This window comes from Varanus komodoensis, unplaced genomic scaffold, assembly GCF_004798865.1.
Source record: "Varanus komodoensis strain SLA01 unplaced genomic scaffold, ASM479886v1 scaffold73, whole genome shotgun sequence".
NCBI lineage: Eukaryota > Metazoa > Chordata > Lepidosauria > Squamata > Varanidae > Varanus > Varanus komodoensis.
Genome location: NW_025336386.1, coordinates 115,141 through 130,047, shown reverse-complemented (window position 1 = coordinate 130,047; position 14,907 = coordinate 115,141). Strand labels below are relative to the sequence as shown.

Below are 14,907 nucleotides of genomic sequence, written 5' to 3'. Positions count from 1 at the left end.
GTTCCTGTATTTTCATCCTCCAAGTAAGATTACAGGACAGTGCAATTTTGATTTTAAAATGGCTCCCAAAAAATTCACCGGTCTTTTCCTTCAGCTGCACAAGCAACCCGTCTTCTAGCGCTCACCTCAACAACATTCAACTTGCCAAAAACTAGAACAACCACTTTTCAGGATCTTGGTGCCAGCTCTCACACCAACATCCAGTACTGGCTCTGGAGGCCAATACTGCTGTGTCCACTGTAACACTGAGCCGCACGCAACGCTCGCCATTCCTAGCTAGGGCAAGAAGGGAGCCGCAGTTCAGTGTCCAGAGGGCGCCAGGTTGCGGGAAGCGCCTGACGTGTCCGAGGACAGCGAGGCCAGGCCAAGGGACAGCACCCCAAGGGAAGCTGCGGAGCGCCGCCCTGTGGCCTCACGTTCACTCCGCGCGAAGCCGGCCCGGGGCCGCTCTTCATCGCAGCTCCCGCCCCCGGCACAGCGGCGCTCCTGGCTGGCTTCCGCCCGCTTCCACCCGGCGAAGGCCCGCGCCTCCGCAAGCCACCGAGAGGCGGTACCCGCCACGGGAGTCTTCAGCGGCCGTTGAGAAGGCGGCGCGGCGACCGACAAGAGACGGGCGGGCGGAAAGCGCACAGTCTCGTGTTTCCGGGGCGGGGCGACACTGCGCACTACTTCCCGTTCTCCGCCCCCTCCGGGGCTGGCCGCCATGCCCCGAGTTTTTTTGGCGCACGCGCAGGTCATTCTCGCGAGAACTAGCGCCAGGGAAAGAAAAGCGAGACAAGAATTGAGAGACCGACTGCAGAGCCACTGCCAAAGGAGGCCCGACGGAAGTCCCGCCCACCCCGAACGGAAGAGGGCATTGTTGTGGATGACGTCACTCACGGAGGACGCGAGCGTCCCATTGGGTCGCAGTCTCCGCTTGGAACGCGACTGCGGCGCTTGGAGCGCGGCCAGGCGGGCGGGGCCCATGGCCAGCACCGGCAGCCCCTTGGTAGGCCCAGCGGCGGGGGCGCGGGGGGGCAGGCCTGGCCCGGCGCCGCGCCTTCCGGGGGGTTGGGCTGAGCCGCGCAGCGAGCGTGGCCTCCAGCGGAGGATGCGAGGCGCTGCCGGGCGGGCGTGGCGAGAAAGCTGTTCCTGGCGCCCGAGAGATGCCACCGGGCGTGTTGGGGGTACTTTCGGGGCGGGGCTGGGCGCAGCGCGGTATGGTTGGACCAGCACACCGCGGAGGTAAAGCGCCCCGGAAGAGCGACGGAACCGAGCGGGGTGTCGGGGGTTCTCTCACGCCTTGAACCGTCCCGCGTCGTGACTGGGGGAGAGCGGCCGCATGCCGGAAGCCCCGCGGCGGGGGTAGCAGGCTTTTGGCAGCTGCTTTGAGCTTCGCTTCGGAGTGTGAATGAACCGCCGGAAGCACCCCATAGTGAGTTTTCCGGGGCGACCATAGCAGGCTGCTTGGCTTTGACGATGGAGCAGCGTGATGTGTGTCCTCACCGTTTGGGGGGCTGCTAGTTCTTGACATATAAGAAGCCATTTTTCATGTGCTTCACACATTTTAGCTAAGAAACGTGGCCGCGGGGAAGGCATCATACATCGTTTGTGTGCTTAGGGGTGAGGGGAGAGATTTGGATAGGGAACATCTTGGCTTGACAAATGCTCTTAGTCAATGCATTAGCAGAAGCACTGCTATATTGCAGGCTGTTCTCTTTCCTTAGTATTTGCTGGTAGCATTTGTTGCTTATGTACTTATATCTTAGAATATCAGCAGAATTGACCACCACTATTCGTGTTTCATTCATTAAACACCCACATTTTACTGCATTTACCAGAATGCTTTATGTCAACTCCTGCTTTCCCCCACTTATTTTACAAATGCATCTCAATTTGCCTTTTGATGTAGGCTGGCACAGATTGAAACCTCATTTTAGGTCTTACAAGCTTGAAGGAAAACATTATTGCCGTTTCTACATGACCTCATTGTCAGTAAACTGAGAAATACATGATTTGTTCCCCCTAGGGGCCTTCCATGAAGATGAATATGGAAGATGAGAGAATGTAAGAAGCAGCTTTGCATTGAGTCAAGCCCTCAGTTCTCTAGCCTGGCCAGCGATGGGTCTCTGAAGTCTCTTAGCAAGGCTGGGAAAATCCCTACTCAGAGACCTTTTCAATTAGAAATGTTGAGCTGTGGTATCTTACACATGCCAATCACAGTTATGGTCTTTTCTGGAAAATGTCTGAACTTTTTGGTTCGGGCATTCAGTGTCCTAGATGTATATCAATTCCTTTCTGCTTCAGCTTCACTAGCTAACTATTAGTTCCTGCACTGTTCTTTGCCTAGTTTTATGATATGTGAATCATCAGCTTTTTCTGTTTTGTATTTTAGGATTGCAATCTTTATTTGCTTTTTGTTTTACTAGAATTCTGAAATCCACCAATTGTAGACAGGTGCAAAATAATAACTATATCATTGCTAGGTAATATGCTGGAATTAAGGAACAATATGCTTCTGAACACACATTCAAGAAGTTATGATTAGTAAGCATAATAAAGTCTGTAAGCCTTTTCGCACAAAAATCCACATCTGATTTTCATTGAAGCATTTTTTAACTAACCTAATTGGGGCTTGTAGGGAGGGAAGCTTTTGTTGCTATTATAAATGACTGGGAGCGAGAAACCCTTGCCAATATACTAGTAGATTCTGAACAACCTCCTGCCCACCTCATTTTAGGCTGCATCAGAAATGAACATCATTCTAGGTCTGTTGTACAAATTTATTTTGTGCTGGCCTCTGCCTGTTTCTGCTAGGTGTCATGTGAGCCTATGCCTGTTTGCTGGAGATGCACAGATAGGGCTTGTTTGTATAGCATCATCCTTGATATTTTACATATCTCACATGGTGGTTGTTTTCAATGAGAGGATGCCTCTGACTTCAAAACTTATCAACAGACTATGGGGGACTCTAGTTAGGTGTTGGATCCTATTGTACAGCATCAAGATATAAATTATATTATTCTATCAAGTAATTATTTAGGGTGTGATTGTCCACTTGCTTTCCCCACTGGCCTTTACTGCCAACATTTCTTTTTCCTTTTGCTTTTTATGTGTTGGTGTTCATAGCAGGAGTTATTCAACTGTAAACAGTCTCTGACTTTAGATGCCAATTACATGTCCTGATTTTTGAATGGAGCAGGAAGCTGATGTTGATTTTTAGATGTTACTTGTGAACTGTGGCAAGTGTAGAGGCTTTGAGAACTTGTTATTATTTAATGTCTTTCTGTATTGCCCAATAGCTGAAGTTTTCTGGATGATTAGTAATAGCATATACAATACAATAAAGATGCAGAGTAAAATACAGATAATAAAAACACCACAAAAATCTTTAAAGGCCAAATTTAAAACCGAATATAAATTACTGCAAAAGCTAGCACACATTAAAGACATGCGAAACATTAAATGCCTTGTCATAGGAGAAAGTTTTAATCATGCACTGAAAGGGAGTAAAGTTGGTACCAGGCAGGCCTTCGGGGAGAGTTTTTGGAGGGCAGCCATGGCTGACCTTGCCATCAACTGAGCTTCCTTTGAAGGTGACAGTTGAAGGCAGGTTCTCGTGACTTTTGGGAGAGGCGTTCAAGTATTCCAGTTGTAAGCCATGTAGGGTATTATGACTTAAAACCAAAACTTTGATTTGGGCTTGGAAGCATCTGGGCAGCCAAGCAAATGGGCCAGAATCAGTCTTACATGTCACATCTTCTGGTACTGGTTATTAGTTGGGTTGCCTCGTTTTGCACAAGCTAGACCTTTGAACAGTCTTCAGGGGCAGCTTCACATAGAGTGTTGCAGTATTCTAGTATGAAGATAATCAGAGTGAAGATGACTGAAACTAAGCTATCCCTGTTTAGATAGGGATATAGGTAGGTAACTAAACAACATTGGTAGAAGGTATTCCCTGCCACTGAGGCTGCTTGAGTCTCCAATGACTACGATGGCTCAAAAAGGACCCCTGAGCTTGCTCCTGCAAGGGGAGTGTGATCCCATCTAGAGGTTGAACACCATCTGGACAAAGGAAGCGCCCATGGGTTCACCTGCAGAAGATGAAAAGGAGAAAGGGCAGCATGTCGTCAACCTACTGATGACAATACACTTCCCAAACGCCAGATAATCCCACTCAGTAGCTTTATGCAGCTAGTAAACACCACAGGGGTAAGATCTACTGGAGAGTATAGGCTGAGTGACTACCATCTTATTTGGGCTCACTCTTCAAGTGTGGAACCATTTCACTCTTCAACTAAGTGTGGAATATTGCCATGGACTAACATTATTGCAGTTTTCTGAGTCCAAAGAGGATTTCTTCAGGAGTGGACTTATTTCTGCCTGTTTCCGGTGGCATGTGGCTACTTTATCTCGAAGACATATTGAACTCTGTTGAGAGGAGCCCAGGTCTTGTACATTACAGTCTGCTTAGTTAGATTTGTTTGATTCCAAGGAGGAGGCTGAAGGGCAAAGGTAGGCTTGATAATTTCAAGGTGAAATTACCTAGTGAAGATTCTTAGGCAGAATATGAGAACCAGCTGCCTTGGAAAAAGAGGGAGACATTTCAGAGCTGGGAGGAGGTGATGGAATTCCTTGACTCACTCAGAAGATGACAAGTGAAGCAGGCAGACCAATTATAAAGTGTCTGGCATTCTGGGCATCTGACTCTCAAGCAGCAGGAACTACCCTGAGGGTGGGGTCAAAACTTTACTAAAAGGGAGGGAGGGGAGGTGTCAGTTTGGGTTCAACTCTTCACATGGGCAGATGCTTCTCCCACATCTCAGGACACTACTTTGATTTATACTGTTCGGTAACCTGTTGAGTTATTTATTTATTTATTTAGTTAGTTAGTTAGTTAGAGTATTTGTATGCCGTCCTATTGCATAGCCTCGGGACAGCTTACATAAAATAAAATAAAACATAATACAAATAAAAGAATCATGTTTCTGAAATTTAATTTGAGTTTGCTGAAGAGAGAATGAGGGAGAAACCTGCTCATGACAATCTCCTTCCTGGCAGAGCTGGCTGTTCCTTCCCTGCTAGTTTTTATAAGTCAAGAAGGGCAGGGATCCAGTATGGATGTGGTTGCATGAACGTATCCAAGCACCTTGTCAGCATCCTTGAACTGAACCAACTGAAATCCATGCAAGAAAACTTGACCAGGTCTTTGTATCTCACCTGATTCAACTGCTACAAAAGTGGAGTCTGAGAGATTTTACCTTTCACATACCTAGTAAATATACTGCAGTGGGCCTCAGATGGCTCTAAGATATCCTTGGGGCCAGCATGTAACAGTCCCCCAAAGAACTCTGCTGGGCAGCAAAGAGAAGATTGGATAAGCAATGAGGGTTTGTTTGCTTGTTTTTGGCTTCCCTTTGGTGCCTCCAAGTATGTCTGAGCGTAGGCACATACCAGGCTTGATTACATCTACTAGGAAGGGTTTGTTTTCCATCTGCAGCCATCTCCTACCTCATCGCTCTCAGTTCTGGGTCATCGACAGAGAGTGCACTGAGGAGCAGTCATGTTATCCTCTTGGGTCATCTCTGTATTCAGATCAACCAAGGTTTTGACAGGACTACCAGTTATATCAGCTGGAAGACACCTTAGAGCCCCATGGAAACCATCTGGCTCCATCAGCCATTTTAATAGGTGCCCCACCTTTGCAGAAGGGAAAAGTTGCCATTGGTCAGTTGCTGAGATTTGGACTATGCCTCAAGAAAACCAATTTCTAGAGCACTGGGGCCAGTGACATGTTGGAACAGTCGCATGATTGTCATGGAGGATATAAAATCCTGATCTTCCCTAGATAGGGTGCTTTTGGCATGGGTGTTAAAGTCCCCCAGGACCAGCAACCTGGAAGTCTTCAGCACTGGAACTGAGACAGCCTCTGTCAGCTCAGGTGGGGTGAGATACAGAGTCACCAAATATATTTTTCTTGGGGATTTTAAGTCCTCTTTCAGTTATTGAACAGTGGGAGAGAAACTTTCCTCATTAGATGGTTGCTCCCAAGCTGAGGAATTCTATAGAAAAATATAAAATAGAAATTTTAGCTTAACTATGTGGGCAGGGTCCTATGGATGCTGATCATTTATATAACCTCAGCTCTGAAGGGTGTTGGTAGCTAGCGAAAGTGAAGTGAAATTGCTGTAATATATTACAGTGTTCTGGCTTTTACCAGCATCCAGCCAGCTGCACTGCTTCAAACTTCTGAATTGTTTTCTGGGGCAGAACCATTCTCAGGCTATGATGTGTACTTAAAGTGCCTAAACTCAGGTTCATCTGCCTTGACAATTTCAATTTGTTAGTTACATAAGCAGTATGTTGGATCCTTCTAGCTCAATATTGAGAACTCTGGTTGAAAGCAGTTCTCCAGAGTTTCAGGAAGGAATTTTTCCAGCCTTACCTGTTGATACTGGAGATTGAACCTGAGGCACTCTGGATACAAAACATGTACTCCAGTGCTGAGCTCAAGGATTCTTCTGAATACTCCAGAAGAGAGGTGTCCTATACATCTGTACATTTTGGCTACCATGGAAGATGGCGTACCTTAAATGGTTTTGAAAGACTTTGTGATGCACGATAACCCATAGTTAAGGACAAACTAGAAAGGTTAGTTTCTAGTCATGCCCTGACTGTCTCACCGCAGAGTGGTTATACTCTTATGCCTGCTGCCTTGTTTGTCTGAACCTTCAGCTGTTCAGTCATGGCTTCCTAGGCATAGATATGTGTTTGGAATACCCTTTGGGAAATGTTTGAAACAAAGGGGTTCAGGTCCTTAGCCAAGTAAAATGCACTTCAGTTTCAAGCAAATGTAAGGTAGAAGCTACCTTCAGACTGAATGATGTTCAGGAAAGCCTTCATTTTTTGACTCAATGCATTCCAATTTCTGCTGTATTTATTAGATTTATATCCCACATTTTTCTTGTAAAGAATGCAAAGCAGTGTGCATCATTCTCCTCCTCCTGCTCTTAGTCTTATCCCTACAACAATAACCTTGTGAAGTATCTTGGGCTAAGTGTCTGTGACTGGCCCATGCTCACTCACTTGATTCATGGCATGACTAGAGTAAAGATACCTGAGCCCAGTCGTCTGCTCTTGACCATTACACCATCCTGGCTCTCGTATGTGGCTTATCTTAGGCTTATATAGTTTATTTTCTAAGGTATGCAGCAAGTTGCAAGATAATGGAATTGTAGCAGACCAGTTAGATCATTGGGTCCAACCTCCCCCTCTCCCCATTCTGCATCAGTTTGACTAAGCTTTCTTCAGGACTGGATATCAACTGTTGCAAGTCCAATGGATGTTATACTCTTACTGTTGCTTTTCACTCTGAAGCTTTCATCTTTATTCATGCAAGAAGTACCACAATAAAAGCTATACAAGAAAAGCAGTTGCTTTTCTATAAACCTTACTATGTGTGCGTGGAAAAGTTGGAGAGTGAAGAAATCTGACAAGAAGAAATTGATGTACTTGAACATGGTTCTACCCTGGACCAACAGAATGATGAGCAAGTGGGTTTTAGATCGAATCAAACCCAAATTTCCCACGGAGGTGAACATGACAACACTGAAGCTGTCATACTTTGGACACATCATGAGAAGGGCAGATTCACTGGAGAAACCAGTAATACTAGGGCAAGTTGAAGGCAGAAGAAGGAAGAGGAAGACCAGCTGTGAGATGGATTGACTTCATGAAAGAAGCCAGCAGCCTTGAGTTTACAAGAATTGAGCAGGGCTGTCAAGAACAGGGCATCTTGGAGGGCATTCTCTCATAGAGTACCTTCTGTGTCAAAGATGACTCGATGGCACATAATCACAAAGCACACACACACAATATACAAAAGTAAGATCACACCACCTGGGTGGGCATATTGAGCTATGTTTGGCATTTAGAGCAGCTGCCATCAGATCCTTCATTGTGAATGCTGACGGGCAAGCGTGCGCTTGGGTAAGTGTGCGACTGCCTGCTCTCTCCACACTTGCAAAGGACCGTAGCTGAGTGAAAGCCTTGTTCTGTCCGGGTTGTCTTAGATCTGCCAACATCAGCCCTTCATCTATTCAGTTGCTTCCAGGTTATGCAGCTCCCCATATGACTGGGGTTTGATCCATTTTAGGAGTTGGGTGAATCTTTCTACATCCTAATCCTGGAATCTCTGCTGTTTTATTGCAATGTATAAGTGAAATCAAGCCTTTTCTTGATTTTAATCTGTGGAGTATGGGGTAGTAGCCAAAAAGTGGATATATGTTTGATGTAGATGCTTTGAGGCTTTCACGGCTGGCTACAGCCTTTCTCTTTATTTCATTGGATGTGATACCAGTGAAGGAAGTAATTGTATCAGTAGGGATGGGCTTTAGGCATCCTGTGCTGAATCTACCAGCTTTGCATGTGCTGAGCTTTACCAGCCATGCTGCAGAGTAGCTTAAGGCCACAGCTGTGATTCTTAATATTTGTGATTGAGCACCCTAATTGGTTCCTGTTAACTTTTGGAGGATATTATTCCTTGCATATACTTTTTGCTTTATGTTTTGGCAGTGTTTCTTCTAAGTCAATGTACTGACTTAGAAGGGATACCTAGGCATTTGGAACTATAACAGCAATCTAATCAAATGCCTCTCCAGAAAACCTGAGGTTCCTGAAATGACTGCTTGCTGCTCTGATGCAAAGCACATACTTGATTCCTGGCAAAATTAGGCTTAATTTGATTTCTGTTATCACATGCATTAAATTTTTCTGGTGCATTAGTTAAGATATGTTAGGTCATCTCAAAGTTGTCTGAACAGTGAGTACAAGGTAATTGACACAAAAACTTGATTCCTTGGGGGAAGTTTGTTTATTTAAAAGATTTGTATGCCATCCAATTGTGCCACAGCACCTCTGGGCGGCTCTCAGTGATCATTAGTATAGATATTAAGCAAGATGGTGGTCAATACACTGCCCCAGGGTAAGCCATTCTTATGGGACTCCCATTGGCTGCATTAGAAACATAGAAACAGAGTGAGTAAGAAGGGGTCTCCCGGGCCATCTAGTCTGACCTCCGGCACTACCATTGAAAGCTAATTGGATGTCTGTTCTACATACCTAGAAAAAGGTCAAAATAATAATCTACAGGCAGCTTCCTAAAGGAATGTTTAAGATCTCTGAAGACCTGGCAAAGATCTGAATGGATCGTCACACATATTTTCAAAGATTTTGTGTTGACAGCTCTCCTAAGGTGGAGAGTAGTATCTTTGTATCCATGTAGGACAAAAACACAATTCCAGCCTCCCAAAATGTTCTTAAAATTGCTGCTATGGAACAAAGAAACTTCAAAGAGAAATTAGAGGCTAACTTCTACCCTTAGAATCTTTAATTAGGAGAACGTGTTTTAGGGTGTAGTCCTATAGCCTCCCATGATCGTTGGGATCATGCAGAGTCTTAGCTCAGAGAGCATTTAGACACAGACTGGTCCCTCCACCCCATTGCAGCTGGCATGGAAAGAAGGGGCTGGTAGGGAGGGGAGGGGAGGGAACTTAGACAGAATCCAAATGGCACCCCAGCCTCCTTCCCCACTCTGTGGCACTTTATCTAAATGGCCGAAATTTGCAGTATAGCTAAAATACAGGACGGGGTGGTTGCTTTTGGATCCCAGCAGCGGCAGTCGCAGAAAAGCAGAGCGAGGAGGAGTTGAAGAAGCCAGGGGGAGTGCAGAATAGCAGCAAGGGACCTGGGGAAGGAAAGGTAGGAGCTGGGAGGTGTGCTGTGCTAAGGTAGGCTAGGTGTGACTCCTGGTGAAGCAAAAGGGGGCAGGGCTAGGCACTGATGGCTCACTTTACGCCCGCTTTAGGCCCGGTGGTGCCAATGGCATGATGCTGACAGGCAATGCACTAAGGGCGATGCAACAAGGTCTTAGTCCCTCGTTTGTGTCCCTTAGTTGCAACCCAGGTTGTGTAGGCAAGACAAGCTGAGGGGAGGGCAGGGGAAGTAGATATAAGAATCACTGAGGGATGGCCTCTGCCAGAGCAGGAAAAGGCCATGGCGGGTGTTGCATTTACCTGCAGCACTTGTGCCATGTTTGTCTACCTCTCTCAGGAGGAGCCAGGATACACTCCTCAAGGAGAAGGTAAAGTTGTTTAGAGGGCACCATCACCCTGCTCTGGATATAAGGGAGAGGGAGAAGTTCCTGGACATTGCCCAGGAGGTCCTCAAGGCCAACTGGAAACAGCCCCCTTCCAGACAGCAAGAAGAGGGAGTGGCCACTGGGGAACCAGCTGGGGAGGCAGGGAAGGATGTCACTTGCAGGAGGTGGAGGCCAGCACCACCCCTCCATCACCTGGGGCTGATCCAAGGCTGAGAAACCTATTTTCTCCACTTAAACAGGCTGAAGCTGTGGGACCAGCATGTTCAGGAAGCCCAGTCTGGGGTCAAACAGGGCGAGGGGGCCACTGCCAGAGAGGCAACTGCCAAGTCATGACCCCCTATCTCCACCGGGCATCTGTGAGGGTGTTCATGGAAAGATTGGACAGCCACATGTTGAACATTTTATGAGTGGAGTTGGCTGGAGCAAGAGGTCAGATTAGATGGCCTGGGAGGCCCCTTCTGACTCGTAATGTATCTGTCTCATGCCCAACATTGGATGTATTAGCCTTCTTTCTTTGGAGGCTTCCGTGCAGTAAGTGCAGCTGTCATAGCACTGTGCCCTTACTTATCTAGCATCAATAGATCTATATTATTAGCAATAACTTTATTGTGAATAGTCATGGTTAACATCATTTCCTGCCAGCATTTTCTGTGTGTGCACATATATTATTGATAACCTGTATAAGAACACTTATATATTTGCTGAAGTGGATTATAGGTCATGAAAGCTTATGTCAGAATGAATTCATTGGTCTCTTAAGATTTTGCAAGCCCTTTGTTGTTTTTGCAGGTTTTGGTCTTCTGGGCTAAGGTTACCTTCATAGCTTTGCTGCTACATGTGTTCAAGGCCCACCTCTGGAGCATGCCCTGCATTTGATCAAGAAGAGCTGAGAAGTGGGTTTGCCTGCAGTATATGGCACATGTGTATACATATGTGTGAAAGATTGCTTAAACCTCTGTCATGTCCTGTGGATTTTCTGGCCATGAGGGCATAAAATCTAGAAAGGTTTTTAGTCTTTTCTCCCAGGAGTCAATGTACAATCTGAACCTGGAATAGTTCCTTTGATTTTTTGAACATTGGAAGGCAGCAAGCAGGGGCACAACTAAGAGGTCATCTTCCCCAAATTACAGCATCAATTTTGCAGGAGGGCTGCTTATGAACACAATACAGGGCGGCACCGGGGCCTAGAGTGGCTGGTGTGTCTCCTATTGGACCCATGGCCTTGCAGGTCATGCAAGAAGAATTAACCCACACAAGTTCTTGCTAATTCACCTTCTTCCTGCACAAATCTTAGTCACTTCAAATGCAGCAGCAACTTGAAATAACAAAATCAATTTGTTTGACTTATTTAAAATATTTCTTGGCTGCATTTCAGGGCAACAGTCCTCCCAAGGTGGCATACAGCAATAAAACTCACATAATAAAAGCTGATAGCATAATCATGAAAGTAAAAAGAGCAACAGCAGCAAATACCTTGAACAACAAACATCAGCATAAAACCAAAGCCTGCCATGTGCAGCTGCAGCTACAACCCAGTTTGCTGGAAATATAATTGCGGGAAGGACTTAATACAGCGTCTGGAAGACTCCTGGTTGCAAGTTATTTCAGAGAAGTGGGGCCACTGTGGAAAAGCCCATTGTAGTCACCCTCCTAATTGCCTTTACAGATGGGCTTGCATTTCACCATTATCAGCCTTTCTTGCTGTTCTTGAAGTGCGGGATGGCAGGGCTGATAAGGGTAAAGAAAGTCCTCCAGGTAATTCTGTCCTAAAGTGTTTAAAGTGTTTAAAGCCCTAAGGTGTTTAAAGGTTTATTCCAACACTTCAGATTGAACTTGGAAACATACCTGTAGCTTCTGCTTCTGCAGCTGTCACAGCGAAGGTGTTATGTGATCACATTGACTTGCCCCCACCAACACTTTGGCAACTGCATTCTGCACTAGCTGAAGTTTCCACACCATCTTCAGTGGCGGCCCCTTGAATGCTTTACAGTGATCCACTGTACAGATCACGTATGATGCATGGTCCAGGTAGTGCTGCATCCAGTGTAATGTCCTAAGCTGTTAAAATGCACTGCCAGACGCTTGTATCTATCTAGACCTCCCCAGTTAATACGAGTCCGGAAGAATTCCCTGTGTATGCACTTTTAACGCTGTCCTATCTAAGAGAAGTTGTAAACCTTCATCTAGCTGTCTGGATCAAGTTTCAGCATGTTCACTCCCAGTCACACCAAAACATCTTCCAGACACTAGCTCGAGAATGCTATAGCCTTCCGGGGGGGGGGGGTGTTATTTATTTATTTACTTACTTGGGATGCTTGTGTGCCGCCCCATTTGCGTAAGCCTCAGGGCGGCTTCCAGCAAATAAATAACAATACAAATATATAAAAACTGGAAACATCCAGGCAATAAATTGAAACCAATAAATAAATTTACAATTAATTAAAATAACGTTTAAATAAAAAGGTCTTGACCTGGCGCCAACAAACAAATAACAACGGCGCCAGGCAGACCTCTCTGGGGAGCGCATTCCATAAGTGGGGTGCCACTGCAGAGAAGGCCCTCCTCCGGCTACTCACCCTCCTAATATCTTTCATGGAGGGTTCCCGGAGAAGGGCCACTGCCGCTGATCTTAGGGGGTGGGAGGGCAAGTATGGATGCAGGCACTCCTTTAGATAACCAGGTCCAGGATATGTAGAAAGAAATAAGAAATGATGTCTACATCTTGATGTCACTTCTGCCCATCCTTTCTGATGGCTTTTCCAGCAGTCTCAGATTGGTGAAACTTCATGTAGATGAAAGTATTGGCGATGGGATGGAACTTTGAAGCACCCAATAGGTCTAAAGTGGAAGAAAAGCCCCTGTCTCTCCTGCACTGCATTTCTGCTAGATGGCTACCCAGTTGAAACACTTCAGAGGGGAAGGAAAATGGCTGAAATTCCTGCTTGAGGGTTAGGGAGGGCAGATGACTGTGGTCTATAGAAATATGATCTCCCTCTCTAGGCTTCCTACTCATTTGAGTGTGGGTCTTGAGTGTGTGTGTCTTGTGTTGGGTGTTTGAGACAGATTAGGGATTCTGCTGGTGTACCGCCCATCCCACTGCCTATCAGACTCCCTGCCTGAGCTGATGGAGGTGGTTGTGGACTTGGTGTTGAGGACACCCTGGCTGATGGTTCAGGGGGATTTGGACTTCCATGCTGAGGCTGCGTTATTCAGGACTTCATGGCTGTCTCAAACCTGTCTCAAATCATGGGGCTGTCTGAACATGTTATCGACCTAACATGTAAAAGACTGTCAGCATCTGGGGCATGGGCAGCAGGATATCAGATCAGGGCACCAGGACCCAGACAACAGGTACACTACAAGGGCCTATTCCAAATCGTAGTCAAGCAGTCCAGAGGTCAAGGCTGGTAAAAGAGTCATACAAGGTGAGTCAGTCCAAATTGCGAAGAGTAGTCAAACCCAGTTAGGAGTCAGAGAGAGAAGCTGGTACCTGGGACTGGAGCAGGAGGTGGAGAGGTGAAGACCAGGAAGCCAGGCAGGGTCCAGAACTAGGAACAGGAGCAAGGTGACGGGCAGAGTTTCCAGAAACAAGTTCTAGAAGACACAGAGCACTCCAATAACATCAAAAACCTTCATTGCTGAGGCAGCATCTGGCAGGAAGAGTCAGTTCTTATATAGCTCTTCCCTCAGAGCTCTCAGGTGGTTCTTGTAACAGTCCAGGTAGTCACAGTTGACAGTGGGCCCAGTCCTGTGACCACCAGAGCTGCTATTCTGGTCTCTGGCCAGAAGATGGAGCCCTGATGCTGCCTCAGAACCTCACAGAGACATGCTTGATCTGGTCTTCTGGACTGGGCAGGAGGACAGTGATCTAAAAGTGAGGGAATTAGTATTAACTCTGTTATCATGGTCAGATCTCTTCTTTTTGAAGGTTAGACTTTCAGTCCCTTTTCCTCTCTGCAGGGGTGAGGGGCCTTCTGAAATTGTCCTCCTGTGGATCCTGATGGCTCTGGGAGTTTCCAGCTAGTATGGCCAGTGCTCCTATCAAAGCCCAAGTTACTCTGTGGAATACGGAGGTGACTCGGGTGGTTGACAAAATCACAACGAAGTGCCTTCTTCCTTTGAGCAAAGCCTGGCCGGCTCCTTGGTACATCCCTGTGTTGAGGGCGGTGAAGCAGGAGGGGAGTGTAGGTGGAGGAAAACTTGTGTTAAGTCCAGTTGAACACAGTGGCAAAGAGGCAGTTCTTTTCCTCCACCATTGTGCCTTCTCAGTGCCATCCAGCAGAGCTCTTCTGAGTGATTTATGGCCTTTTACAATCTGGGCCAGAGAAAGAAACTGTGGAACCCTCGGTAGCTTGCTGTGATGAATTTGCACAGCACTTTGAAGATAAAGTCATGTGGACTCTTCATGAACTGGATATCACAATTAATACAATTCCATTAATAGAAGTATTTGGAGCACCATCTGGTCCAGTTTTGTTGCATGAGTCCCAGTTATTGAGACCTAAGGATGTGGACAAAGTGCCTGTTCAAGTCAGGCCCACTACATGTATGCTTGTGAGGCAGTGACTGTCCTTAACTGGTGTCTGACTGTTGTGATGGGCCAGATGAGGGCCAATAAATTGAGGCTCTTAATGAGAGTGAAAGAGGAGAGTGCTAAAGTTGGCTTGAAACTCAACATTAAGAAAACTAAGATCATGGCATCTATCACTTCCTAGAAAATATATGGGGAAGAAATGGAGGTAGTGACAGATTTTATTTTCTTGGGGTCC

General features: G+C 46.2%; 1 protein-coding gene across 3 annotated transcripts in view; it reads left to right on the top strand.

The window, feature by feature from the left end:
• The first annotated feature begins 862 nt into the window (after window positions 1-862).
• The window catches only part of PDPK1 (3-phosphoinositide dependent protein kinase 1), a 35,951-nt gene continuing 21,906 nt past the window's right edge, over window positions 863-14,907 (top strand). The window contains exon 1 of one of the 3 annotated variants that reach the window (XM_044452488.1): window positions 863-988. In XM_044452488.1, coding sequence (XP_044308423.1) covers window positions 866-988 — 123 coding nt within the window. In that variant the 5' untranslated portion in view covers window positions 863-865. Of the gene's footprint in view, window positions 989-1,166; window positions 1,415-10,527; window positions 11,032-14,907 lie in introns of those variants that run through there. The other 2 variants (XM_044452490.1, XM_044452491.1) reach the window with 2 other exon arrangements.